Genomic DNA, 25190 nt, shown 5'->3' with positions numbered 1-25190 from the left:
TCATTCGCATTTAATATATATATATAGTATATTTGTGTTGTACGTAATTGATGATTGAAATTTTAATGAGGGAAAAAAAAAAAAAGAAAAAAAAACACCATACACAGATATATATACAAGAACGCGCGTTGAAAATTTGAAATCACGTAAATCGATAGAAAGGAAATCTACTCATACGGGTGCGTGTGCAAAATTATACACGCATATCGCGTATGCATATATACATACATATATTTTCCATGTATACCTGACAATACCTACGAAATGATTTTGTCGAATCTCAATGAGAAATTTACGCTTATCAAGTTATTTTTAATCATTTTTATCATTTTTTCCCCCCCGTTATGACGAATATTATATTTAATAAATGTAATATTAATGATTTTGTACGGATGATAGATTTGTTCTGTTCTCTTTTTTTTTTTTTATTTATCATCATACCAATAATCTGTAACGAAATATCAAGCGATTGATAATCGTCGTTCCTTATTTATTATATAACGACCGTTCCGGGTCGGTAAACTGTGTTAAAAAATATTTGCAAAAAAAAAAAAAAAAAACAATGAAATCATTAAAATCGAATACAAAACCTGCAGAATATCGCTTGTTGGCTGACCTCGAGTATTCTATAATATACCTAATCTATGTACCGTAACACAATAGCCTCTATATATATATCTCTAAATTATATTACCGCTGCATAAAAGCAAGGACGTTGCATTTGTAATTTTTGTAATTTATAAAAATCGTTATTCAAGAAAGTTCGAATAACAATTATCTGTAACAATATGACAACCATTAGATTTAGTTTGTAATTTTTCAACAATATTCGGCTTCCTCGAGTAGAAGGAGAAAAAAAATATGAAAAACACGTATCTTTAAAACGTTGTTTAAACGGGAAATTACTGAAGGCGGAATTTGAAAACACGATTTAGAAAAAAGAAAAACAAAAAAAAACAAACGATTCTCTAAAAACGACGACTGCAATGTCTTTGAACTAATCGTTGTTATAATAAATAATAATATAAATTTATATTATTATATTATTGAAAACGTGAAGTTATCCTCAAATCATATTTATTCTTTAGACTATTGTATGCGTATAAAAAATATTGTAACGTGTGTTTGCATGTGCGTGCTCGAAGGGTGCAGAGGTCGCCGGGAAATTATTACGTTTAACAAAATTACATTATCGCACAATCGTATGGATTTCGAAGGAAAGAGAAAACAAAATAGAAGAAAAAAAAAAAAAAGTAAATTGAAATGATTTTTAAACATGGATAATATTAAAACTTAGTTTCGCCGCATAAATATGTATACATATATGGGCGCTTGGAGAGAGGAAAATTGAAAAAACAATAAGTAAAACATAAGAAATAAAAGGGGGTTGATAAAAATGAAGAAAAAAATCAAATAAATAAATAACTTATGTAGAACTGGGTTAGTAATATTGTAATAAACTTGCATGCGAATTCAATCTTTGTGTTGTGATTATTTGACACAAAAATAGAAAAGAAGAGGAGAGAAAAAAAAAAAAACAACCTACGAAAGAACTGAGAATTCGAAAAACGAAGGACGAAACTTCCGGTACTGTAAAGACAGTGTGGCTTCAGCACGTATCGTCCGATCATACAAAAAAATTAAAAAAAAAAAATTGAATGCCGCGACGTTTCTTACACTTTCCGCACGTCTATAGAAGTGATCCGCAAAATTATAAACAAAATGCCAAAAGCGACGCGAGATTGAATCGTTCATTCAAGAAACGAATGTAACACATTTCTTCAAAATTTCTGTTACGTAGAAAATGAGATGAATAAAATTTATATTTTGTAATCGCGTTCAGTATGAGTGACCGTCTGCACCCTTCGCATTCGATTACTATTATTTACCGACACATAAGTTATTATTCATTGTTTTTACCTTATTAAAATCTTTATTTATTTAACTTTTGTTACTTCGTATTCATTTCACTTAATTTAACCAATACGTAGATTGCTTGAATATTTTTTTTTTTTTTTCACAATTTCCGTTAAATTATACTACTTTAGTTTAAAAATATTTCCTATACATATATATTGTATATTTTTTTAATCAACAAAAGAAAAAGAAAAAAAAAAAAAACAAAACAAATTATTACATAAGGTAACCAATACCTAATCACACACGGGTATAATAATCGAGAAAATTATACGTAACGTGTAATGTATTTTTGGTTTTCTCACTTCGAGCAAAGCTTTAACTTATATACGAATACCGTACCTGTTTAAAAATTATTGATTATCTTTGTCTGTGTATCCACACGCATCGATTAGTTAATTAACGCTGTATAAAGTACACTCTGACACTTCGATCCGATGTTAAACACGTTCGTCTGTAATCGCCCTTAAATGCGTTTCAGGTAGAAGAGAAACAAAAAAAAAAAAAAAAAAAAAAAAACAAACAAACAAACAAAAGAGAATTCAAGAGATAAAAGTTTTAAGTAACTACATATACAGTGACTATATAACACAATATTAGTATAAATATATATATAAATATATGAATATATATATACATGTATAAAAATATATACCAAATATTAGATATTTTAGTGTAACTGAAACAGAATCATCTATATAGCATGTATAAATGTAATTCTATATGAAAGCAACAATAAATTATGTAACAAGAATATACGGCTGACTCCTCGTTCTTTCTGTTCATCAATTTTTCCACGATTTATTGTTAGTTAATATCATCTGTCGTAGAAGTTTTGAAACAACTCTCAACAAGCTCAGGCTTAAAAACTTGCCTCGATGCGGTAATTCCTTCAATAAAACGAGGTGAGTTGATGGGTGATGATATCGAGTGACGGTAAGATAGTAAACTTCAATGCAAATATCGGTATCAGTTTTCTATAAAAAAAAAAAAAAAAAAGAAAATTTGATTGGTGGAAGGTTGTCAAGTTTAATGTTTGAAGTAAACTGACAGACGCATAAAAAATAAATAAATTTAAAAAACAAAATTACAGAGATGTGTCAATAACGATGCAACTAGTACCTATTGATAATGCAATTGTTTTCGTTTCACCATCTTGCAAACAACAAGAATATCGGTAATGCAGCAAACGACTAACCATCAATCGCGCGGCACGAGTGCAGCGGAAAAAAAAAGAAAAAAAACATCCACAAATTACGGACCGTTCGTCAAACGTTGCGTGGTTACGTTCGAAAACAGTGAGACGGAAAGACCTTTCATCCGGTGTGATTGCGGCACGACACGCAATCATTAACGAGATAACGATTCAAACAACCGCAGCAGTGATAAAGAAGCAAGTGTAGTAAGATCGGGTTAATTCTGCATCACAAACAACGCCGAGTCTACGCAGCTAACGAAAACTCGAAACAAACTCCGAAAATGTAAACCTAACCTCGAGCGCGGCGAAACAACGCGTAAATACGAAGCTTGCGACTCACCCTCCGCCGTTATCTCGTCTCGATTCTTCCGCCCGTCTTTCGTCAACTTGGACGACGTCGTAAACTATAATCCCGCATCCAGCCAGTTCACTGAATTCACAAAACGTTCTGACGAGATGTCACATTACACGCGATCGCACTCTCGGCTTTTGTTATTGTTACAGACGCTACCTTACCGACCGGATGAATCGGGAAACAGTCTTACTGGCTGCGACACGACGTGCTTCCAGTCGGTGAGCTTACCTCGTAACGTGCCGCTGCCTCCGTCGATTAATTCGGAACTCGTGCTGCGCTCGATCGATAATGTATACCTACTGCGAGGCGTTTGGCGAAAATGTTAACACCCCGTTGGAGAGTCGAGACACGATCGGGGGGGGGGATACGGATTGAAGGGTCTAAATTCATACCTATTTTCAGGATTTTTACTTTTATTAAAATGAAAACTCTGAAAGCAATTTCAATTTATGGACTTTATTATTTATAGTTTCAACAATGTTTTGGAATTTTTTTTTTTTATTGAAATTAATAACAAAATGGCGGCATCGCGGGTATAAGTAGCGAACGACTCTGAAACTATTGTCTTGTCCAACTTGTGACGGATAAAAAATTATTTTACTTTTATTAATTTATTAAAAACACCGTTTCGGGTACGAGCTTGTAACCCAAATGTGAAACGTTTTTTTTTTTTTCTTTTTAATATTATACGATTGTGCACAAAAAATTGTTGAAAAAAAAATGTATAAACAAATTTTGACATCTAAATTCAAAAATGTAGCCGCAATATCGAAACGATATAGTAGTTTTAAAGATTGCGTCAAGATTTCAAGTCAAAATCGAATTTCAGATCTGTAATCAGCGACTCCAAAAACTTATAATTTATGTACAACAAGTTTACGTGTAGATGGGCAACTTTCTCGGAAATGAATTATTCCTTCGATTTTCACGATTTTTTTTTTAATCAACTTGTTTCTAACAATAATAATTCACATTGAATCGCAACAATAACTCTCGAACATTGAAAACCTATTTTAGTAAGCAATAAAAAAATAGCAAAAATCCACAAAGAAAAATGTTGAAAAGTTCTCTGAACCTACAAAAAAAAAAATAGCTGTAAAATAAGTATGACTAAAAAATTAAAGCCATGCACCGTCCACGAACAACGCCGAGGCTCTGCAAGCTCGAGCTTTTCGTCGAGCTTTGGTACGGGTTGATTTCGTTAACGGAAGCTGAGTGCACTGCTAGTCCATTTACTGCCCTCGCTTAGGCTTCTCTCGATCTCGTTTACTACCGCGTTCACAGAGAGTAAAACTAACGTTGTGCTTTTATTTATCTACGCGACTGTTGAAAACAAAAAAAAAGAAAACGCAGAAGAAAGAAAGTATTCTTCGATAAAAATTTCACCCCTGTGAATAATTTAAGAATTCCGCCACTCTGTGAAATGTTTTTGCTCGTACGACTTGAAAGAAAACTTCAACGTATGGTTGTAATATCAAAGAATCGATTTCTCTGCCCCGAAGATAACGACAAACTTGCGTTTATGCTAATATTTACCAACTCTTTCCATTGATTCGAATCTCCGTTCGAAGCTTTTTCTCCTAAATGGTCATATTTTACCAATAATATAACACCCCGAAAAACGAAGCTTTCATGAATTTCGAAGCGCAGCATCGAATTTTGCATGGAGTCTGACAGTGCTGCCAACTAAATTTACGGTGGGAAAAATTTCAAGAGTGAGAAAAGCTTAATATCACACTTTTCGATTTTCCACAAGAATAGCGTAGGATAAATGTTGTTTGCTTCTTCTAGTTTTTTGTAACTAGCTAACGAAGCGTCGTAAAAAAAATTTTTGCAGGAAATTGAATGCTCTACAAAAAAAGGTCTCTTGTCAAAATTTCGCAAAACTAACTGTGTCAAAGTTACAGCCTGTCAAAAGTTGAGTTACCCATAATTTCACCTTTTTTGAATATTACAGCGTATCTACCGGTCTCATAAAAAAAAATGTGCATGAGCTTTTTTTTTTTTTTTGCGAAGCGTAAATTTTACTTTAAATGGATGTTTGAATTTTTTTTAAAGTGTACAATAAAATTTGCGTTAAGAGAAAAGTGACAAGGATGAAAGTCGACAGAGGTATGAATTGAATTGGAATTAGGAGGCCGACTTTTCACACAATATTATTTGTGAAAGGAAGGATATCGATTATCGGGTTGGGCTGCAACCCGCAGCAGACCCTTTTCCGTCAGGCGTTCGAGGTGTTGCTCCGTCTTTTGAGAAGACGGACGATGATGAGACGGCTGATTGAGAACGAGGACGAGAGGCAGTCGGAGTTGGCCTGCCGTTAAAATGGAACATTTTTTTTTTTTTTCCCCCGTTTCTTTTTTTCCTTCTTATTCCTCCCATTTTATTTCCCTGTACAAAAGCTACCGATCGGATTATAGTCGATCAATGATGTTTCTGTCATTTTTTTCTCCTTGGTGTTACCTTATTTTACTTGTAAACACACGAATTTACGTGGATATATATAATACACGAGGCATTCCATGACGCGTCAATCAAGATTCTGAGTCGATGTTTCGAATTTGCTTTATAATATTTTTTTCTATCAAAGTACGCGACGAAAAACGCTATCGCAATTTTTTTACTCAATATTTCGACCCAGCGTATCCGAGCCATAATTCAAACACTCTCATAAAATGTAACAAAGTTTTTAACACGTATTAGAAGATGGAAATGTCACAACGTCAAAAGATAAATAAGAAAGATTTGAAGGAAAAAAAGAAAAAAAATTATAATCTCGGACTTCATTTTTGACACAAGAATAAACATGAAAGCTCTTCTAATGGGTTTCAAAAATTTTCTAATATTTTACAAGTCTTTTCTAAATTTTTACAGCTTTTTTTTTTTCTTTCCAAGTCTTTAAATCGTACTTCAGACAAGCTGGGTCGAAAAATTGGGATAAAAATTGCGATTGCGTGATTCGTCGTGTAAGTACTTTCATACGAAAACAAAAAATTGATAATTGTGAGATTATTTTTGTTTTTTTAAATTTTTTTATTCTAAGCACACTTGTATCCGATTTATTTATTCTTAGTTGGTATTTCTTCCTTCTCTTTAATTGTTCACACGGTCAAACAACGGCGCTAAAAATGAACAAAAAGTTTGCATACGAGTTTTGAAAAGCACAAAGCAAAATGAAAGTATTCTTCGTTTGAAATGCGCGAATAATATGAATAGAATTTTTCATCGATTATCAATGATGTTTGTTCTTTTTTTTTTCCTGCGCATCGGTTTTTTTTTTCCCGTTTCAAACAACGTTCAGCATCAACGATCAGATAAAATCAGTAATATAAGAGGAATTCCGAGCACAGCTGCACCGTACGTATGAAGAGAAAAATTTAATTTTTCTTTATACAACGTATCGAAAATCGATTATATAGAATTTATGAGAAAAACAGAGCCAAGTTCAACCAACAATAAAATTCAGTTAAATCGTTACTCTGATAATTACACCCGCCACGTGACCGCAATTATGTATCGACGATAAAACCGGGGAAAAAGAGAAAAAACTGAGCGCCATATTTAACACGGTTCCTACGCTTTTTGGAATCTGAAGTTCCCTGATTTTTTCAGTAACCTTTTATTTACAATAGCCTGCGATTTTCATTAAAAAAAAAAAAGAAAAGAAGTGATATACATGGAATGTATGAAGCGGTGCAAAGAAACAAAATTTTGAGTGCAATCTTACTTCTTTTTTTCTCTTTCTTTCTTCTTCATTTTTTTTTTTTTTTTTTTTTCTTCTCTTAATATCGACGGTAGTTTTTTTTAAGAACGAGTTTATTTCTTCGACAGACTGAGAATTTCAGTCTAATTTTCGAGATTCCCCGAGTTTTTCCGATTTTCCAGGTTTTCATACGCATAGCTGGGAGAGGGCCGAGCAATCAATTGACGCAAGACTCGGTATTAACCATCGACAAGTGCTTTTCAACCGCGGGATTAAAGCGAAGGGGTTTGGTAAACATACGAGAAGTGCTTATACGCGGTCAGATAGTGCCTGTAAAGCTTTTTGGCGAGGGCAATCAATTGGCCGGGAGAGATAAGTCCTATCAAAACCGGATGTACGATCTATTATCCGGCTAAATTCAGGGCAAGCAAATGGATTACAAACGCCGCAAATAACACCTGTTCCTAGCGTCTTGACGATTATGATCATGGCATCCGCCATTTTCAATTTGGACATTGGACTCGATATTAAAAATCTCAGACGCGAACGCATATTTTCGTACCTGAGGTTAGATTTATTTATTTATTGTTCACCGAATGAACGAACAAAGTTCTTTCTTTTTCTTTGAAACTCTTCGTTCGAATTTCACGTAGTTTGACTGATGTAAGTTTGAATGTGGAGGAAAAAAAAAAAAAAAAAATTACTCAATCTAAATGTTTATAGCCATAGAGAAACACGTAGGGAACTTTAAAGTTATTGATTTTTGTGTGACTGGTGAGTATCTCAATAAAAGAGGTTAAATTTTTAACAGAAAAAATGGCAATCATTGGATAATAAATAATTTTTAAATTGACTTGTCGAAAATCCCCTTGAATTATCGAATATTTGTTGATAGTAATTTTTTGTATTATACTTAAATATATGCCCAATAATTTCCTGAAAATATTATTATCTCGTTATCTTTTCTTCCGACCAGAAAAAAAAGTTTTTACAGTGATGTTAACCCTTGAAATAATCGAATTTACAATTCTTCGAGAATTCTGACGTCAATATAACGAAAAATTGAACACAAATCACTGTTTCTCAACTTTGGAATGATTTGTACGGAAATGAATTTTGAAAGTGCGAACATCTTTCATTTTATTACGATTTACCGACTGTAACGTAATTCCAAAGTTGTGGAATACTCGTTTTTTTTTTTCCACTAAAAATCCATCGTTATTCATTAACGATACGAAATTCAACCTCATAGATCAAATATCCTAAGGGATTTAATTTTTTTCCTCGACTGGTTAGTTCACCGTTAAACGCAGGTGAAATACAAAACCGTTATATTTTAATTACACAAAATAAACTGATGCTTGATTAAGGAAAATATTAACTTTATAGAAAAATTATACTACACGTTTCATTTCTAAGGAGTCTACTTATACATATACTGCCGGACAAAATGAGAGCTTAGAAACAAAATATTTTTGGTAATTATTCTACGGACAATAAAAACTCGACATCTCTTCCGACTGTTGAGCATCGATAAAACGTAGTTAATTATTTCATTTCTTTTTCGAATTTGTTGCACGAGTTTCAATTTTCTTCGTGCAGGTGATAATCCGCGATAACTGTATTACAGAAATAAAATTCACAGCTCCACTAAACTTCTTCGATCTTAATTTTATAAATATTTTTCACTAAACTGCAAATCGATATTGTTATTAAAAAAATGTTTGTGCTTCAGCGTTAATTGGTGTATTTTTTCCGCATCAAGAAACAGTCACTTTTTGTGCGTAGCATGAAAACTTTCAACCGATTACGTTAGAAACAAAGTTTAGTACAACAGCATTGATATTAGAATATTTTACATACGAATAGTTTTATTCTAATACGATTGTTTCTTTTTTTTTTTTTTAGTTTCTCCCAAAAGCACAGTTTTCAGTAACAAAAACACGAGGTTATGTCAGCAAAATTTTGTAACATGAAAAGTGCTTGCCAATTTCGAAATACCAATCTGTCCTAATTATAAAATCATATTTATTTTGATTCGATCGGGTATAATTTTTCTATTACAACTACTATGAGTAAAATTGAATATTCGTCGTTTTGACTTACCTTTTTTGATTCCAGATGTTTTGTTATTAATTGTAACCGATTGACTGTTATTTATAACAAATAAAAAAAAAAAACACCCTGAATTCGGAAAAACAAGCGATCGAATAAAAACAAGCATGATTTTACAATCAGAGTAAATGGGTATTTCGAAATTATCAATCACCTTCCTTGTTACAACGTTTCATCGACCCAGTATTACGTAAAAAACCGAATTCGAAAACTCACTTCAAAAATCCGCATCGTAAAGTATCGTATAACATAATTACGCATCAGCTGTAGATCGCTCGAATTGCCGTGTGATTTTCCTTCATCAATTCGCATCTCTGCGACCTTGGCAAATAAACAGAATATTAACAATACGGTGCATCCGTATTATACAATCCGGCTCCACTTGCACCTCGTTTAAACTCGAGTCGTCAATTTACACGACGATTAGATGCATCGCAGCGCGTGTGTTAAGTCGATTGCGAGAAAATCGCTTTACAACGACATAAAAATAATAATCATAACACACGCGAAACGACTGGCAGGCAATGATATGCGATCATTACAGGCCATCCACTCGATTGAGTATTTATAAATTATTGTCACACGAGTCGTCGTCGTGTGACGGTTTATAAACTTTCCGAGTCCGCTTAGCTGTTTGTCAAAAATCGGCGTTACAACCGTGCGCGTGACAAAAAAGAAAAAAAAAGAAAGAAAAGCACCAACAACAACAACAATAATAACAATAATCGCGTAAGCGGAAAGTTGTATCGGTTTCTTTTCATCTTGAAAATATATCGCCTGTCGGTAACTCAATATTTTTTTTTTCCATAAGCTCCGTTATAAAGCGAGGCGTTGCATAATAATAAAAAAAAAAATACGTCACGGGATATGTTTCCAAGACATGTACGTATGATTCAAGAGTATTCCGTTACACAGCTGCATACGAATCCCACTTTCCGCACGACTGTTTTCGACCTATATTTTTCCTCTTCATTCAGATACCGTGCGTACGATGTACGTCAAGGGTGGTCCTCGTACGGGGGTTTGAAAAAAAAAAAAACAATTCACGGTCGAAAATGTCAAATCAGTTTCAAATGGTGAAAAAAAAAAAAAAAAAAAAAAATCCATATTCTCGAGTATTCGCTAAAATTTATCCTTTTTTCGGTGAAAAATAAAAAATCGTAAATGAGGTTGTACAGGTTATTCCATCACAGCGGTGACTAAATGATACCGGTGTTTTGTTTCAAATTTTTGGTTCTTTGATTTTTTTTTCTTTTTATTTTTTTTTTTCCCGAAGGACCCGCTTGCCCAACCTCAATTGGGTCCGAGGCTTCGAATTGTACGGCGACATGTGTAGACCATGTATATACATGCGTGCAGGTAAGAAAAATTAATGTGAAAAGAGAGAAAAGAAAAAGAAAAAGCGTAAAAACTGACGTCAGAAGAGACTAACGAACAAGATTCACCGAGGGAATCGTCGGTCATTACCCAGAGACCTCAAAGATATAACCCAGACTCACGATCACCTTTCATCGCTAATGCCGTGCCGTTAAAATGACTCGGTCAAATCGAGTGATATCCCGGCACTCGCTAATGCCAAACTGTACGTATGTGTGTGCAAGATCGACTTTCAGCGAAAAAGCTGAGTGGATGAACTTGCCGACTAAGTATTTTCGCGGTTTTATTCATCGCGGCTGAATTTCGCTCCGGCGAATTAACCCTTTCAGTCGTAGTGGTAAAAATTCTTACCACCCATTTGGTATACATTTTCATTCTCGTTCAAAAAATGTCAAATTCGAACGAATCCGGAGATTAAAACTCTGTCCAGGTATTTTTGGAATCGCTGATTACGAATCTGAGATCAGATTTTGAGAGTCCGGTACGGCGAAACCAATCAGCGACCCCAAAAATCCCTGCATAAAGTTTTTTCACCGTGTTTGATAAAAAATTTAAAAATCTCCTCCGGCATATCGGCTTCGCCATCTTCAATTATTGAAATTCAAACGCTATCTCGTTACGAAAGTTGCGTCTCAAAGGGGTTGAATCGTTTAAGATGTTGAATTTTTCTTAGCTACGCGCCGAACAATCATCGCCACGTAAATTCCGATCATTCATTTTTCACGTTAGGTGTAATATTATTGGCTGTGGCAGGTTACGCAGAAATTGAAGAATCGAGCAATCTTCTCCGATCTCGTTTGTCACGGTCGATTGATCGCGGGTCTGAAATTTCGCGGTTCGTATTCTATTAGCCAACAGTCTCGAGCTCGTCGAGTTTTCCCCTTGAATCCCCGTCGAATTTTAAGATGAATATCAAAATTTGGGGCGAGCGTGAATTATAAACCGTGTTAGACATCTCGGATCGGTTAAAGTTGCGGGAAGTTGATTCGAGTAACTTCACGAATTGACAAACACTTCGAACGACGTTGAATTTCAATCTGTTATTTTTTTCTCCCCTGAGTAATATCTTTTAAAACTGTGAGAAAAAAAAAAAGGATAAAATTCGTAATTGCGCTCAAGTTTCGCAGTGTATAAATACATATTTTTCTAGCAGCCATCCATCAATTTTCCGAAACTTTTCATCGTGATGACAACGGTTCGATAGTAAACCTTATAAGTATGCGTGATTATATTTTCTCAAAGTTTTTAAATCGATTTTCAACATTCTTTGGGGAGGATAAAAAAAAAGTGTACGGTAAAATGTATAAAGAAAAGTATAACATTTTTTTCAATGAATATTTTCGGGTCATTAGTTATCCAACGTATTCGTCTATACTGATTACTTTTTCTAACTAATAAATACAAATATAAAATATTTAACAAATCGATTATTGCGCAATGATCTTCTCATTGTTGGTACGAATTTGTTGGATCAATTCTTTGGGAGCGATTTGAACCCAAGAAATTATTGATCTATCTGTGAAAATCATCGAAAACAATGAAATTTTTCTTTCATTCTACGATTTTCCGAATTCTTTCCTAAAACTTTGCAATTAAAGCCTACCCATGAATCAACCTGACGCAGCTTTAAGTGAGTTCGAGAAACGTTTCTCGTTTTTTTTGTTTTTTTTTTCACACCTCATCGGTTTCCACGGGAACAATCAATCATCGTTAGGGTGAGATTTTGAGATCATAGGTGATAATATTCGATGAAAATCGTTGGTGGAAAATCATGGCCGTATTTTTGAAAGCACTCAAGGCGTTGGTCGGTACACGAAGTCTAGATCAAACTTGATCCCGTGCCGTAACCGCGTTCCGGGGGATGTGTAACGCACGATCAGCCGAAGTGAGTGTAAGATGCTTGCGCGATTAACCAGAGACTTGAGGATAAATGGGGGGGGTGGTATCGTCTTGATCAAAAGTTAGGAAACCAGGGAAACCCGCTTGATTTTAAAAAAAAAAAAAAAAAGGTAAACAGGTACCATTTTTTTTTTTTATTTTACCTCATCGATAACTTTTGTAACGTCCGGAGGTGAGAAAAAAAAGTTGTTGAAAAAAATGGACACTTCTTTTTTTTACCGATCTACGATTAAAGTAACTTTTCTCTAATTGTTCGTATCTTATTTGCGTTCATTGTCATTGGCGTGGACAACATCGGTGAAAATTTGTAGAGAAATGTGAGAAAAGCTCGCAAGTGACATTTCTTTTTCAATCATTCGTTTCTTTACGAAACATTGGCCACGGCGCAAGGATGCTTTGTCAGCAAAAAAAAATCAAATTATACATCTTTTTTGAAAAATGATCGAGCTGTGTCAATTACCAAAACTTTCGTTAAAACGTTGTCAACATTTCTATCCCTTATTTAAATCTATTTTATTTTTCTCCATTTCTACACTGAGAAAAATTTCATTTCTTACAGTAACTAGAAAAATTGAGTAAAACGGGTATCGTTGAAAAAAAAACTGTTCGAATATTGTTGGAATTGGGAAAAACGAGGTACGCCCAACCATTTTGCGTTGTCGTCGATCCTTTTTTGATAATTGCAACGCAAAATCGGTTTCTTCGGTTTAGCTTACTTTTTTAGTTAAACAAGGCTTCAACGTCGTTTTATCGTTGCACGAGCGTTAAATTTTCGCAACGGTTGCAAGAAAATACAGCAAGCATCTCGTTGTAAGTTTTGATCGAGACGATACGGGGTTGGCGAGTTCATCCTTAAATCGACACCCCGTAACCACGCGTATGGTACACGACGCGGTCATTGGATGTGTATTACGCGTCTATATCGTTTTCCATCGATAATAACAAGGACGTGTCGAGTCTCGGCCAACTCCGGACAGGGGAATCCATTAAGGTAGTAGGCAGAGGTACGCAAGTTTGCAAACCTACCGTAAACCCCCGTTCTCGAAACGTCCCAGGCGACAGGATTCCTCGTTTGCGGTCTTTGCGCTATTCGAAATCAACTCTTGAGACTCGCCACGCGGTTTCGAGTCAACCGGTTTCACGTTTTCGAACCCGTTTCACCACATTTGCCCAAAATTAGATATCCAAAAGATCCGAGAGGTGATTTTTTCAAATTTGCACCAATTTCTTCGGCGCAATTTCGAAATTCAAAAATTTCGCCTCGTCGGGAAATTAATCGAAATTCAGAAAAGTTGTTAGAAATTTCGGTTTTCTCATTTGAAACAAAAAAAAAAAAAGACGAATGACGCGTTTGACAGAAAAATACCAAACAAATACGAGAATTCATCGTCGTAAACGTGATTTCCAAATGGAAATATTGGGATGTTGCAAAAATTTTTTTTTACATGCGCAATTTCAATTGAAAACATGTGCAAAAAGCTCTGCAAATTCGGTGCTTTCTTCTTATTACGAATCTGAGTCTAAGATTCATACATTCGAAATGGTGATCCTATTCTTGATCTCATTTCGTGAACTTTTTGGGATCGCTGATTAAAAATCCATACCAAAGATTGTAAAATTAAAAATGTCACTACAATCAGTATCGATTTCGATCCATCAATTTTGAAATTCCAAACTATTGTGATCAAGTCTGCGTTTATAGCCGATTTAAAACCGTGATAAAAAGATGCTTGCATTCGATTTTTATAGTCTCGTATTGAAATTCTTTGCGCGAGTCAAATTCCGGTAACGTATCAGTGAAAAAGATTTCGGTTTAAACAAAATTTTGGCAGCCTGGCAACGTGTTTCTTCATTTTTTAGACGAACCCCGAAGCACGAAAAACCGAAAAATTACTGCAGCAATAAAATTGTGATATAATTCACCGAAAGAAATAAGACCAAAAAAAAAAAAAAACATCAACAATTCTTCCATAGAATTTCATTCTTATCAAAAATTGGGAATTAAATCGTATTTTTATTACATCAGTACTGTGTATAATATATTTATTGTATATGTGAATTTCATCGGTTTTTCCTGAATTCCAATTCTTTGTATAACATGTCCGTCACATCGGATGAGGATACGAATGATTTTATTTACCAGAAGAAGCTATCTTTTTCCTCTTCTTTCAAGATTCAATAAATTTTCAGTTTTGTTTAGTTGATTAAAGAATAAAGAACGGAAAAACCTATCAAACCGTGACACAGATATGTCATTACATCGTATACACGTGTACTATCCTACCTATACATATACATACACCCTGATATATATATATATATATATATATATATATATATATATATATATATATATATATATATATATATATATATATATATATATATTGTATATACTATGCGTACATAGCTAGTAATTTGAAAGTTGTCGAGATAGAACAGGAGGACAATTCGCAATTAGTGTTAACCAGGTAGAAAATCCCATAAAGAGAAAGAATTCAACATCGTAAAACATCTCTGATTAAAGATCAGTTGCGAGGAGAGCTGGAAATGAAATGGAAGGTAGGTTGTATATACGGGAGACGGTAAAAATCAATTACAAATGCACTCAGGCTCGGAAAGTCTTTATTGAGAAGTTGAGCCCTGCGTCTTGTGCCCACTTGCAACTTAGCAATAAAACTTAATCGATGAAAAGAACTCTGTATATTTTATAAGCGCGGCGATTTTCCATTTCCCACTTATACGAACGACATGGGTAAATTTTTCTTTTCCCACAATTTGAAATTTTTTAACTCGTCGACGCGTCGGCGTAACGACGAGAACAAAACGTGTTTTCGCAAGGAATCGAAAGCTCTACAAAAAAAAAAAAAAAAAAAAAAACTATGTCTCTTATCGTTTTACGATAAATCTACCCTTTCAAAAGTTATTCAAGATCAAAGGACAAGCAAAGGACCTTGAATAACTAATCAATATTAACAGCTGAAACTTGGACAGCATCTTTTTTACGTCATTTCGAACAATATTTTCAACTTGAATTTTCAAATAAAAAGACGATTTTTTTAATATAGTCTAATATATAGGTACTTTTTATACACAAAGGCTTTTACCTAAAAAATTTGCAACGGCGTTCAAGTGTTTTGATATTTTTCAAATATTTTTTCGTCTTCAAAAGGATAAGAGAAGAAGCTTTTCTTTTCCCTTGATCGAGCAAATTGGACGATTCAATTCAATCGTTTTACGTAGCAGAAATTAACGAGTTTCGGGTGCCAAAGGCTAACAACAACAAGATTATTTCTTACCGTTATAAAATTGTTACGCTCTCTTTTCTTTTCACCTCCAACTTGACGTGTATCATATTTCATCCGAACCTTATTCCAAATTTCGTCATTGATTCTCCGTTATATATATATATGTGTAATACAGAGACAAATGGTTCGCGTTTCTTCTTTCACCCTTAAATCAACACCGCTAATCGCGAAGCCAAAAAACCAACAAATTTCAGTATTAAAATAGGCAAAACAAGAATTTAACCTTTCGAAGTGGAAATTCTCACTGAAACAGCAAGTGGACTTGAAATATGGGAAACCGGTTAATTAAGCTATAGAAAAAAATCTAGCTTCTGGATTGAATTAATGTTTATTACAGTATTTGCCAAAAATTTCTCACAGCTTATCATACAGGGTGTCAAATTTTAACTTACGCAGCTGAGTGACTAAAAAAAAAAATTGCGAACCTGACCTTCAAATTAACCCGAGGTTAAAAATAGTGGTTTTCATTTGAAAAACACAAGTTTTCCTACGGATAACCTTAAAAATTAAGATCAATGTCGAATTAAAGATCATAGTTGGGTCATCCCGTCGATACCCAACAACTTTGAGTTAAAATGGGACCGACCCTGTAGGTACAAAATTTTGCAAGAGAGGAAACAAATTTCCCCTCATTTCCGATGTCTCCGAAATCGCAATGAATGTACACAAGAAACAGAAAAAAAATATTGCGATTGGTTTTGCCGGGAAGAAAAGTCTTCGCAGCAATGAAGAAAAACTCGACGCAGGTGGAGTTCATCTAAAAATAATCCACCATCTTTCAACATACTCGTGCATCAAGTAATTTTCACCATATCCCGGAATCTCGTTAAATCAAGAAAATATACTCGCAGTGCAGAAATTGAAAACCATCGCAATCTTTTTTTTTTTAACGTGGTTGCAAATTAAAACAATTGTCGTTCGGCGTATAATATATCTTAAATCTGGGCGTGCTTTCAACTACATCACCTGTATACGATAACGTATAAAGAAAAAAAAATAAATAAATAAATGAAAAAAATACAGCAACTTGGTCCTTCTTTCCAATACGTTACAAATTGGCAGTTGCAGAGTGACGAAACGATACAGAGAGAGGAGCTAAAATCGCGGTTGATCCTGTAATCCGATTCGGCGCAGTGACGGGATGAGATGGGAAAGATGGGAAGGGTGGGGGGGGGGGCAAGAGAAGAAAAAAATAAGAAAAAGAAAAGGAAAGGGAAAAGGTTACCACAGGCGAAAACTTATCTAAGCCTCAATCAAGTCAAGGCGAGTCGCGACGGCGAAAAACTTTCTAGGGAAAATAAATCTCTAGAAATATCAAGTTCCAGAGACTTGAATATTATTAGTTTACTCCCGCGATCGAATTAAGGATACGTCCCGTCTCTTCCTTTCAAAACCGCGCGGACATTTTTCCGGCTGATATTGGATAACTTTGGGATATTTTTTATTTTTTATTTCTTTTTTTTTGCTACAATATTATTCAAATTTCTAATACAAACGTGTTACGCGGGTGCGATAGCAAAAAAGAAAATTTCTTTTCAAGGCAAAAATATATTACTGATATTCTAACCGTGAAAATACTCGACTCCGATCCTGATAGTTGTACAGATACGGCAACGTACGGTATAAAATAATGATAACAACAACAATATATCGATTTTACGCTTTCACGACGAAGATTCGACAAGAATCCCTTGAAGCCCGTTAAAAATAAAAGGAGTGGAGTGGAAAAAGTTTTCAAGCACACAGAGTAGTTGCCTACATTTGGTAACGGGTCAAGTTCCAATTTTCATAAATTAAATAGTGTACATTTAATATCGTTCGATAATCCGTTTATCCTTAGATTGCGTCCATACTTGAACAGGTACGCAGGCGGCGGACAATTTCATTTCTTCATGGTGCCACACCTTCGGGCATCGAATAGATTTTGAGCGTGAATTCTGGCCCGGGAGATCCTCGATATCTCTGAACACCGTAACCTGCGAATACCGAGTTCAAAGACAATTTTTTCTCAATAAATACTGCGAAAGAAAAAATTGTTCATCGTTCGATCGATGTAAGGACAAGAGAAGAAAAAAACAAAACTCATCGATATTTAAATAGCATCTCGATGATCGATTCTCCGGACAAATCGCAAAACCATAAAATCGGTAACACACAGAAAACACACGAAGTCCGTGAAAATCTCTTCACTACACGTGAAATCTTTCGACAAATCACGCGCGTACAAATCTCACGTCGACTCGGTGCCGGACGAATTGAAATCGATGAATTTTTTCCCTCGATTCATAAAAAAAAAAGGTTAAATACTTATTTAAAAGGAGAAAAAAGAAAAAAATTGTTAAAAATGTACAACACTTCTCCGACCACGTAAGACGGCAAATGAAACGAATCCTTTCCAAACCGTATTCCGACTAACATTGATGGTGTAGTAGAGCTCCTCGCACTGGTTGAACCCATCGGGGCACAATTTTCTTCGGCAAGTGTTGTTAACGAGAATACGGGGATGGCTGTGTTCTCCGAGGTTCATGTAGTCGCGGTCGGACTCGCAGCAAGAAGGGACCCGAATACGACGAGCCGGAAACAAGCTCGCCTCCCGCATTTCCTCCAACTCGTCATCCGGCATGCTCGCCATGTTGACCAAAGGGTCAAAGGTGGCCACTCCCATAGCGAGAACAAGCAGGGCGGGAACCTGATGTGATTTCGGTTTGAGATTTCGGATGTGAGACCAAGATCCGGTTACGTATACGGGTAAGTGCGTCGTTGTGCGAATTAGCGAAGAGTGGCCAACTTACCGAAAAAATGATCATCGCCATCCTGATGATGATGCTCCTTGGCTGAGTTGTCGGGAGACAAAGTGAACAGGCATGTGCCGGGCGGCTTCTTTTATACGCAATAAACCGAATGAAACGTGGGTTGCGGGTGGTGAGAAAAAAAAACCAAAAGAAAACAAAAAACCCAAAAAAAAAAAAAAAAATGGAATCAGAAATACGTCATCGATGGCTGAGACGCAAGTAACGGTGGTACAAAGAATCCATTGATACTCGATATTGCATATCAAAGTCTTCCGAGATATACGAGAATGCCACTTTTCTCTTTATGCCTCTATTTTCGTAACAATGCTTCATCAGGTTTCCAAACTAGCCGAACAATGGATTATGGGCAACGCGTCGACGGTTTCGATGATCCGCCATCCGTCTCATTCTTCTTCTTCTTCGGGCGGGGTCTGAAGTTACGAATTTCAAAATGTCCGAAAGCGCCCGATTCCGAGTTATTTCGTTGGCGAAACTTGATGCAAAGAAATTAAAACTTTTAAGAAACGACAACGTTTCGAAAAGTAAAGTTTCGATAGTGTAAAATTGAAGAAATTAAAATATACTTATACGGCGTAGTTTACTCAACGAGTGGGTGTAAAAAATCAAAAAAATCCAAATTCAGAATAACCAGGATTCCGAACGTAAAAATATCGTAAATCCAAAATAAAGAAAAATCAAACCGGTGAAATATCACCGAGCCAGAAATCCACGGAACTGAAAATCTTCGATCATCCGGAATTGCGACGTTTCAGATTAAAAAATTTCCTCTTTCTCGAACTTTCGAAGCTTTAACTCGTCGGAGTTACGCCTTTTTGGCATTTTGTCCTTTTGAAACTTTGAGCGTCCGGTTTCGGACCGTTTGAAAATTTGACGTTTCGAGAAAAAGTTTGATTTCTTAACTTCAAGTTACGCCAGCAAAAAAATCAGAATTTCAATCACGCCCCTTCTTCTTCTTCACCATTTCGATGATAAATAGGAATGAAAAAAATTAGAACACCGCTAACCGAGATATCAACGATTTGAAAAAAAGTTTATACAATTCGAGTATTCAAGACGACGCAACTCTGATATTTTTCTATTCAATTCTGATATGTTCAACTTGTTTTAAACCATCGCAGAGAATCTCCATCGAAATCCTGATAAAAATCGTAACAAAAAAGTTGTTCGTAAATAGATTTTCCAAACACATCGGCACCGTATGAAAAAAACATCAAACACGAAATCGCCTCTGAAATTTTTGATTATAAAGCCGTTTCTTATGAAACAAATTCCCGTGATTCTATTATCTATGCCACAAATGTTGTTCTATAAAACTGCCAAATAGATAAGAAGAAGACGAATTCAAGTACCTGGGTGCAAAAGCGACTTCGACGTTCGTGCGGTGCAGCGCAAAGTTAAAATCGAGGCAATTTCGAATGGAAAATTTAAGCTGTAAAATATAAACCAATCTACTTGTCGATCCGTCTTTCAAAGCCGTTGTCCCAACAACCTGAACTATTTATTATCACATCCCAATTTCGGTGACGGATTTTCTTATACACAAATTATACCGTTGATTAAAATCACGATCAAATCCCTAACAATAAAGCAGTAAACAATCGGGACTGAGCTTCGCTTTTCAGAGTAAATTAATTCCGATATCAAAGACAAACGAGTATTCGCGTCGTTTAGAAATTCTTGCAAAGGATATAATAATTAGCCTTTTCTCCTGTAAAATTTACACGGGTTTGATTGTACAAAAAAAAGAAAAAAGAAAAAAACAACGAACCCGTACCCACGTCATATACAATTTAATGCAAAACATGCCAAAAACAAAAACACTTTGTTCGTCATACTTGTTTTCACAAATTTCTAAAAAACAGCATATTAGAATTAAAAAAAAAACATTAACGTAAACTAGGAAATCATGATCGTTTATTCAAAAAAAAGTGACAAAGAGAGGAAAATGCGTTTGTCGGTAGAACATTGAAAATCGATTTACTTCCGGTAGAATCGAAAGTTCAAATTGAACGTGGCATGGCAATTTTTCATGCTCGTCGTTTCTTTGTAAAATCCTGTTGGTTTGAAATATTTTTATCGGGCCGTATTCCGAGATCATCGCGAGACTTTGTCGAACAGATATTCGAACCGAAATTTTATTCATAAACCTGTTTGTCGGATTCAAGAGGTTTGAAAGCGTAGAGATTCGTTGAAATTAGACAAATTTATTTTCGACCAAAGCCGATACTTCTCTCATATCACCAGAGGTGATGAAAGGCAAAATCTGTCGGAAACAACAAACAACGATAATTTTGTTTTTCCTTTGCATTCCCCCACCCAAAGTATAGTTGAACCTTAATTTTCGGGGGAAAAACAAAAAATAACCGACCGGCTTATTAAATCCGTCATGCATGACACATCGCGTATTAATCACCGCGTTTCCATAGATAAAAAGACAGGATTCAAAGGGTATAAATCTTCGGCCGATACGTCGAGGATTTAACGCAAAGCTGAACACCCACTCGATACGCCGATATTAAAAAATTAAGACCATTCGTGCATTGGCGAAGGATATTTTTTATACCTACAATGCCTTATGATCGAAGTATCTTAGGAAAAGACTTTTCCCTATTTGAAATTTTACAAGTCGTTGACGAATATACCGACAATAACGGTGAGTCGATATTTTTGTAGTGAATCGAACGCTAGAGCAAAAAAGCTCTGACGCATAAAATTCGCAAACGAAATCGTTCGTGTGTTAAACAACGTTCAAAGTTTAATTTTTATAAAATTATCATCCCGCCAAGTATAGATACGAAATAAACGACTGTATCGTAAAATATATTACAACGTATTTTCCATTATTGTCGGTACGTTCGTCAACGACTTACAAAATTTCAAAGAGCGAACAGGTTTGTTTCCGTGTTATATCCACAAGATACTCCGATCACGAATCGAACTGCATTAAGAGTTGATACGGAGAGCTTGAATTTTCGGGTAAATTTCTTTTTAATCGATTTGAAAGCGTTCGAGCCTAAAAATTAAAAAACGACCCCATTAAGATCCACCCTCGCGTACGTACCAACAATAATTTTACGTATGTATATTTAAAAGGCAAGTGAATTAGATTACATCGCAAACTCGTAGATTCGAGAAAGGATTTCTCCTCTCGACAAATCAAACACAGCGTTACATAAAAAACCGTTCCTTTGACTCATCAAAACAACAATTTGTCTTTGCCCCTTTTACTTTCAATCCGACAACGCACGTTTCTTTCGTCATATTCGATAAATTTGATTGAATCTTTTATCCCTTCGTCTACGACGTATGTTCCAAAAAGTTTTCCACCACAATTTACCCCCCCCCCCCATTATATTACATTTTATTTCATTGATTCAATCAATAAAAAAAACTTCCGAACGCATCACCTGCAATACTAAATATATACGATCACGAGTATCTAACTAACTATCAAAATACAAAATTCCCAAATATCGTTTCAATATTTCTCACCGCCAATTACAATTACGAACAATCTATCAATTAATTCGCGCTGTATGTTGTAAAATGTAATAATTTCAATAAAATTTCAAAAAAATCGATTCTCACACGCGAGATGCGTCGGATCTTTTTTCGCAGTCCGTCACCTCTCAGCTCCGGGTTTGATCCCCTCCCCCATCCACGTACATTATAGGATATATACGCATCTATGTATACGTGCACGTACGTTACGTATGAACGCTACGCTTCTGCACGGCTCTTCATTCGCTCGACCTACATGCCGGAGCTTGAATTACCCATTGTGTACTATTTATGCACGCGCGTATAAACGCACACACACACACACACATATATAAATATATATATATATATATATATATATATTGTATACTTGTTACATATATACACTCCCGTTATACATATACGAACCTTTTTACCGCACGTTCTCGATTTTATTACCTACGCGTACACCGATATGAAAGATGATTATCATTATTGTTGTTGTTGTTGTTGTTGTCGTTTTTGTTTATTTTCTTTACATTCCCACCCCAGGTTCCCGACGTTGTTGTACATTTTTAGAATCCACCCGCAGCCAAGGTGCGTATCCCCCCCGTCACGACACGTGTGCGTCTCGTGCCCAAGGTAATTTCTCTGCAGTATAAGGTACTTCGCTTCTCTCGGTCTAATTTGCAAATAATTTACAAAGATATAACATCCACGTGGCGACAATTTTGCTACACGTCGTTTCCTGTCTCCGGAGAGAAAAAAAAAAATTATCATTTATCGTTATTACTACCGACATTGTTGTTGTTATTTTTTAATAATTGCAATTATTCGCGTATTCTTAGGCGCTAGTTCCGAATCAATAATAAATAATAATAACAACAACAACAATAATAATGATAATAATAATAATTCGCAATTTATCGTTAAGAGGCACGAATGAGAAAATTCTTTCTTTTATTTACTTCTGTATCAATACCTAGTAACAGTTTTTTTTCAACGATACCTGTTTTACTCAATTTTTCTAGTTACTGTAACAAATGAAATTTGTCTCGGTGTATTAGTATGAAATTTCATCTTCAATCCTACGTATACCTACGCAGGGCTTTGCAGTAAAAATTATTGCTCAATAATCGTTATTGTGTAAATCTTTATCGGTGAATGAGTGAAAAAAATTAAAAAAATATACAACAAAATACCGTGATTTGCGTTTGAATACAAAGAACACTTTCCACCGTACGCGAGTAAAAAAAGCAATAGAGAAAAAAAAAAAAAAAAAATTGACATAAATTTTTTTTAAATTCATAAAAAAAAAAAATCTGACGAGAAATCGCAAATCGCACGAAACTCGGGCAAATTATTCGCTTTATAGGTGAGACTTTTTCCAGTAGCCGGATCGATGAATACCGTAAAATAATTTGCTGCTCGAGTTCGTGATTCAGCTTTGATCGTGTGAATCGGGCGAAGGAAGAAGGGAAGAAATGATCTTCGTACCTTGTTTCCTTTCAACTTTACACCCTCGTCCTTAACAACGATAAGTAAACGTGGGAACGTGTAATCGCTCAACGTCGTCTTTATTATAAGCCGGTAATTTCTACATTAGGAAAACATACTTATACGTGTAAAATGTTACGTACCGTACAAACCGTAATATCAAATGAACGAAATCTCGGTTACGCGATACATTGTAACCCCGATTACAAACGCAAGGTGGGATCTGAAATTATTCGCGCGTTGAAATATATTATTACTTCGCTAATCGGTGGCACGTGTGAAGAGAATTTTTCTTTTTTATTCAATATATATATATGTATATATATACGGAGAGGAATACAAAGTTTTTTGCTTAATTTTTATTTCTTTTCATTTTCTTGCATATTTCTCTGGGAATCGTCGAACTTGAATCGAATGATGATATTCCAGTGTATTATTTCAGATGAGATTTATGTACTTTCTTTCGCATCGTATGCAACTGCGAGAGATGTTTTTCATCCGTAAGAAGTAACACCTCGTCGCTTGTAGAATTAAATCAGAGTCTTGAGTACTCGATGTGAAACTTGACGGGCGGATTTTAATTAATTAAAAAAAGATACCGATCTTATACAACTTCGTGAAAACTTCAGTGTGAAAGGAAAGAAAGCGCGGTATAAGGTAAAAAAACCTCGATTCACATTTTTTCATATCTTTGGCCTGAATCTGAGTATAAATTTTTGTACAAGAATTCAAAAATTCTTGTATCGTAAAATCATCATTTTTTATACCGTTTTTCAAAAAGAACAAATCACTTTTACGTTCATTTATATTTGTTCATTGATTTGAAAGACGTCGAGAACTTGATTCGAATTGAAATTCGTCTTTCAATTTTTCTTTTTTTTATTTTCTTTTTCTCTTCTTTCGCAGTTTGCTAGAATATCCGCACTTTGTCCAACGTATAAAATCGATCAGCTTTGGAAAAACTATAAATACACAAAACCGTCGACCTAATCCATTCGTGTTTCAGAAATAAAATCGCGACGTTCGTTCAAAAATGCATCTACAATGATAATAAAGTATCGTTGAACAATCCTTTCGAATTCCAACGCGCGATAAAATTAAGAGAGAGAAAAAAAAAATAAAAATCTGCATCACTTTTCATATTTTCGTAGAAAAATCATCGTCATTCGTATACCCAAGTTATGGAGATTAGTTTTTTTTTTTTTTTTTTCTTTTTCTGAAAGGTAAACAGTATTAACTAACGGTTGGAAAAATGAGGTGATAAAAAACGTAGATACAAATCCTAGACGGTCAAAGTACGTGTATAACGAACTGTAATATTCGACAGAGATGCGGATAAAAGCTAGTGAACTCAAAACAGCCGCCTCGACGGAAAAAAAAAAGAAAAAAAAAGAAAGATGTAACTAAAATAATCGCGAGCGTATAAAAATGATTCCCATATGATATGTGATAAGGTGATGAAATTATCAATAAAAAAACGTTTCCGCTATTACGATTACGTACTGAAGTTTACGCAATTTTGGTTTCA

At 35.0% G+C, this 25190-nt stretch overlaps 3 protein-coding genes across 6 annotated transcripts in view; 1 reads left to right on the top strand and 2 right to left on the bottom strand.

Moving 5' to 3' along the window:
• Positions 1-3626, bottom strand: part of LOC124297698 (DNA ligase 3) — a 78054-nt gene extending 74428 nt beyond the window's left edge. For 2 of the 3 annotated variants that reach the window (XR_006906661.1, XM_046748981.1), the window contains exon 1: positions 3456-3625. The gene's annotated coding sequence lies outside the window, so the exon portion shown is untranslated. Of the gene's footprint in view, positions 1-3455 lie in introns of all 3 variants that reach the window. The other variant, XM_046748982.1, reaches the window with a different exon arrangement.
• LOC124297710 (uncharacterized) overlaps positions 1-14891 on the top strand; it is a 47362-nt gene extending 32471 nt beyond the window's left edge. Inside the window, exon 7 of the mRNA XM_046749010.1 lies at positions 14871-14891. The gene's annotated coding sequence lies outside the window, so the exon portion shown is untranslated. The remainder of the gene's footprint in view (positions 1-14870) is intronic.
• On the bottom strand, positions 1595-18747 carry LOC124297711 (prothoracicotropic hormone-like). 2 transcript variants are annotated; one of them, XM_046749018.1, is made up of 4 exons: positions 18665-18747; positions 18289-18561; positions 17679-17848; positions 1595-1945 (listed from the first exon to the last, which is right to left on the bottom strand). In XM_046749018.1, the coding sequence occupies exons 1-3, from the start codon at positions 18683-18685 to the stop codon at positions 17681-17683; spliced, it is 462 nt and encodes a 153-aa protein (XP_046604974.1). In that variant the 5' UTR covers positions 18686-18747; the 3' UTR covers positions 1595-1945; positions 17679-17680. The 2 variants fall into 2 exon arrangements, with proteins under 2 accessions (XP_046604974.1, XP_046604973.1); XM_046749017.1 differs by lacking the exon at positions 1595-1945 and having other exon boundaries at positions 15706-17848.
• Between the last annotated feature and the right edge of the window lie 6443 nt (positions 18748-25190).

This window comes from Neodiprion virginianus, chromosome 2 (genome assembly GCF_021901495.1).
Source record: "Neodiprion virginianus isolate iyNeoVirg1 chromosome 2, iyNeoVirg1.1, whole genome shotgun sequence".
NCBI classification, from domain to species: domain Eukaryota; kingdom Metazoa; phylum Arthropoda; class Insecta; order Hymenoptera; family Diprionidae; genus Neodiprion; species Neodiprion virginianus.
This window is presented reverse-complemented; position numbering and strand designations above follow the sequence as displayed.